This window comes from Galeopterus variegatus, unplaced genomic scaffold (assembly GCF_000696425.1).
Source record: "Galeopterus variegatus unplaced genomic scaffold, G_variegatus-3.0.2 Scaffold22503, whole genome shotgun sequence".
NCBI lineage: Eukaryota > Metazoa > Chordata > Mammalia > Dermoptera > Cynocephalidae > Galeopterus > Galeopterus variegatus.
Window position 1 is genome coordinate 1 of NW_007748614.1, and position 5,147 is coordinate 5,147.

Below are 5,147 nucleotides of genomic sequence, written 5' to 3' on the forward strand. Positions count from 1 at the left end.
GGCCGCTCCAGACCCGTCGCCATCTTAGAACCCTCTAAAATTTTAATTGTTTAATATTTGCAATAATATTGTCCCAATTGACTATCCAACCACATGTGGCTGCTCTCTTCCTGGGGTGTTGAGAGGATGACAGCCCTGCTCTGTATAAATTTGGCTGAGAAAAGCATATACAATGTAGTACACTGCTGGGTCACACCATAATTTAGTAGGGATTTTTCTTAAAATAATAAAGGTTCATAGGTGACAGAAAAGTCTGTATATTGACATGCAGCAGTCATATAGCACACTGAAAAAACTGAGAATGTTTTGCCACTGGGCTTGACGGAGATAAGAAATTCTACAGAGATTCTGCAACCACAGGGAGTGACCTGCTCAGAATGGACCCCACACAGCAGAAGGCACAGCTCAGATGCAGTGACAGAACCAAGTTCTAAGGAAACTGAGCCCAAAACAAACTGTGCCTGAGGCCAGTCTGCCCCACCTTGATTGGATTATTGGGTTGTAGAACTTAAGAAATTGCTATTTCTTTAAATTAAAAAAATAAAAATAAAATAAAAAAGGGGGGCATAAGGAATGTATGTGTATAGGAAAAACTTTTATTTTTCATTACAGTATCTATAAGGAATAAGTAATCATGTCAAAAGCCCAAAGTGTGACCACTCACAAAATGGCCAGACAGAAAACAAAAACTTTCAGTAAGGAGAGAAATCAACTGAATTTATTTGATAGCTGAACAAGGACATCTGCTATATCAAGTAGTGATCAATTTCAGAAAAAATCTCTATTCACATTACATGTGTGTGTCACAAATGAGATTCTCAGTAGGGTTATTTAATAAATTAAAAGTAGAAGTTTTGGAAGAACTCAGAAACATTCCAATTATATTGTGGAAATTTACTTTACATTACTATAGCATTTTATCAACACCACACTCTCCCAATTCTACTATAATATTTTAGTTGTTACATTTTTATATCTTTCAATGAAGGCAATAAAAATATGTCATTTTCAAAAATTACATATAATCCCCACAGAAATATTCATTTTAAATGTTTTAAGAGAATATATGTTGTCATATTTAGTCTAGCAATATTATTTTAATTTACATACTGTTTGAATCATTGTAAATATCTATTGAAAGGGAAAATCTGAAAAATGCCTTGCTCAAGAATTATTTAGTAGTGCATGGATACATTTTTAAAACAAGGATTTATACAGGCTGAAACTTTCCTTAAAAGAATATAAGTAAAAGAGTTTTAAAATGTTTACATCTGAAAAGAAGAGTTCATTTATGTTACAAAGGATTAGCAATTTGGTGATTGCAGTTTTCAGTTTTATTCTTAAGTATGGATTTTAAACAAATAAGTGGAGTTAGTCTTTAAACTGCTTATTAACTATCCTGATGATCATAATTAATAACTAAAACAAGCATATCTAGTATAAATATTTTTATTCATTCATTTAACTATATATTAGGTCCCTACTATGTGCAAAACACAAAACTGGATATTATAATTTATTTAAACAGAGAGAATATGAAAAGAATCATGGAAGTTTTCCTGAAAAATATTTACTACTTTATTACTTTTCTCAGTGTACCTAAAACTTCCTTGTTTCTTAGACTATAAATAAAGAGGTTTAGGAGGGGAATTATAATCGTGTAGAACAGTGAATACATTTTATCCTGGTATTTATCTCGGCCAGACCCAGGACGTACATACATTAAGAAGAGCGTGCCATAGAACAAGGAGACAGAGAGGAGATGGGCACAGCATGTGGAGAAGGCTTTGCTTCTGCCTTTCTCAAACTTCTTTTTCAGGATGGCATAGAGCACACGAGTATAAGAAACAATGATGGTCATAAAAGTAAAAGCTTGTATCAAAGTAGCAAAAATAAAAAGCCCTAATGCATTAATAGAAGTGTCCGTGCAAGAAATTGTATATAGTGACAGGATTTCACAGTAGAAATGATGTATTATATTGGACCTGCAGAAGGTTAATCTAAACAATAATCCCACATGAATTACGAGATGTACAAAACCAATTGGATATGAAATACTTATCAGCCATGTGCAGAGTATGCTGGACATCACCACTGGGTAAAGTAAAGGGTTCCATATGGCTACATAGCGGTCATAGGCCATTGCTACCAGAAGGAAGCATTCTGTGTTTGCACTAGAAACAAAAATATAAAATTGGGTGATGCACTCAGCCAGAGGTATCATATGAAACTCAGATTAAAAATTTACAAGCATCTTGGGAGTCACTGAGGATGCAGACCAAGCATCTGCAAAGGCTAAACTGCCAAGGAACAAGTACATGGGGGTGTGAAGGTGAGGGTCCCTCCAGATGACAGCAATCAGTCCAAGGTTGCCCACCATGGTGATGAGGTAGACCATGAAGGACACCAGGAACAGGGGCAGCTGCAGCTCTGGACGATCTGTTAGTCCTGTGAGGACAAACTCCATCACCTGTGCCTTGGTTGTGTCTATCATATTTACTCAGACTGATCACTGCAATGAGAGAGTTAATAAAGAAAAATATTAATCAAGGTTCATGTGAAATAACATAGGCATCCCATTGCAATTCCTATGTTTCAGTGGTTCCTTACTCAACAAGTATAAAGGTACAGTGTTTCTACTTTTAGCACACACATAGGATTATTAAATATATTACAAATAATTTTGAGATGTAAAGTTTTTTCAAGAATATTACTTGGGGCCGGCCCGGTTGCGCACTGGATAGTGCGCCGCTTGGGAAGCACGGCGGCGCTCCCGCCTGAGGGTTCGGATCCCACATACAGACCGGTTCCCGCTCACTGGCTGAGCGAGGTGCGGGAGCAACACCGAGGGTTGCGATCCCGTTGCCGGTCCCCGGTCCGGTACAGGGACAACACTGAGGGTTGCGATCCATTGCCGGACATGGAAAAAAGACAAAAGACAAAAAAAAAAAAAACAATATTACTTGAAGGGTTATGGAGGAGGGTGTATATACCAACTTACTAGTCCTATTACCTGTCACTCATAAATACCTTAAAATTGAATGTATTAACAGCGAGGTATTATATAAAATTAAGAATACAATTTTCACAGTCTACTTATATTTTATGCTAAGACTTCAGAAAATGAGTCTCTGGTTTAGGTTCTAAAGTGTTTTCTCACTTTCTCAGGAACATTCACATCTATTTTGCAAAAAATAAAAATTACCTCTAAAAGGGACCTTCAAAAAGTTAATGGGATAGATATATTATGAAAAACTATGCATTAATTTCAAAATTTTTGCACCAAAATAAACTTGCACCAACTTGTTATAATATGTTTGAACAGGACTACTATGAGGCGCTAAGAAGGATATGAGTTTAAAAAGAGTCCCTATCAGAGCAACATGAATCCTGCTAAAATTGAAGCAAGTATAAACATCAAATTTATGGTGAAGCTTGTGTGGAAGAGTGATGAAATCACTGATGAAAAGTTTATGGGGACAATGCCCCCAAGGAAATCAGCAATCTACTGGTAGATAACGCATTTTAAGAAGAGACAAGATGGTGAAGACGATGCCCACAGCTGCTGACCATGCACATCAATATGCAAGAAAAGAAAACCTAATCTTGTGTGTGCCCTAGTTGAAGAGGAATGTCAATTTACAACAGGAAAAATAGCCATAACCGTAGACAGCTCAATTGGTTCAGTTTCCACAATTTTGACTGAAAAATTAAAGCTAATTGAGCTAATTGTTTTGTTCAATGGATACCAAAAGCATTGTGCCTAGATCAGCTGCAGACAAGAGCAAAGCTTTCAATGGATTGCTGAAACAAGTCAGATCAAGATTTTGAAGTATTTCTTCAAAGATTCATAGCAGAAGATGAAACATGGCTTTACCAGTATGATCCTGAAGACAAAGCACAACCAAAGCAATGGCTACCAAGAAGTAGAAGTGGTCCAGTCAAAGAAAAAGCAGGACTGGTCAAGAGCAAAGGTCATGGCAACAGTTTTGGAGGGATGCTCAAGGCATTTTTCCTGTTGACTTTCTGGAGAGCCAAAGAATGATAACATCTGTTTATTTCCGGAGTGTTTGAAGAAAGTTAGCCAAAGCTTTAGCAGGAAATTACTCAGGAGAGCTTCACCAGAGAGTCCTCCACCACAGCAATGCTCTTGTTTTTATTCCTCTCATCAAACGAGGGCAATTGTATGAGAATTTTGATTGGAAATCATTAGGCATCCACCTTACAGTCTTGATTGGCTCTTTCTGATTTCTTTTTGTTTGCTAATCTTAAAAAATCTTTTTTGTTCTTCAGTTAGTAATGTAAAAAAATTGCATTGACATGGCTAAATTTCCAGGATCCTCAGTTCTTTAGGGATGGAAGAAATGGTCGGTATCATCACTTACAAGTGTCTTGAACTTGATGGAACTTACGTTGAGAGATGAAGTTTATATTTTTTATTTTTATCTTTTCATTTAATTTTCCACTAACCTTTTGAAGTCCCCTTATATATCTGGTAGTAAAGATATGTCTCATTCTTTCCTCCAAGTCATTAATGGGTTGATAACAGGACAGCAAGTTAAAATCCCATTTTCACTGTTTTCTATCCATTAGCATTATGTTAGCTGGTTATATGCTCCTCAAAATCATCCCCAAAGTTCTAATCTACTCATTTGATTATACATTCCTCAAAACCCACCATATTTCTCTTTAAAAATTTTCTCCAAAAATCTCATATGTAAACACAATTTATTCACTTCATCCACAAATATTTATTTAGTACCTCTCAAGTTAGAGCAATGCCATTCTGAACTCAGGCACACATAGACCTCTATGTAACTCTGCTGTAAAGCCTGTGATGCTACAATGATGTCTATTTTAAGAACCGGGAAAAAAACAAAGACACTACCCAGCTTATTTGCAGGCTTGAGATACATCTAAGAGCTATCATTAAATATGTCAATGTAGACAACTGTCATCCAGTTATCTAAGGTTATCTTTTAATAACAGTATTTCAGAGGCATGTAATTTTAAAGAGATTGTAGTCATTTTTCCTATCTTGATTTTTTTGATACTACACGTAGTTCTCCATTAGAGTCAGCGTGGAATGAAACATTACAAAACATGATAGTGGAAAGAATGGCCAGTGTCTTGAAAATCTGTATTCA

General features: G+C 36.1%; 1 protein-coding gene across 1 annotated transcript; it reads right to left on the bottom strand.

The window, feature by feature from the left end:
* Positions 1-1,573: 1,573 nt before the first annotated feature.
* LOC103583385 (olfactory receptor 5AC1-like) lies at positions 1,574-2,494 on the bottom strand. Its single transcript, XM_008564711.1, is given in 1 exon segment — positions 1,574-2,494. A coding segment is annotated over 1 exon segment (921 nt).
* Positions 2,495-5,147: the final 2,653 nt, after the last annotated feature.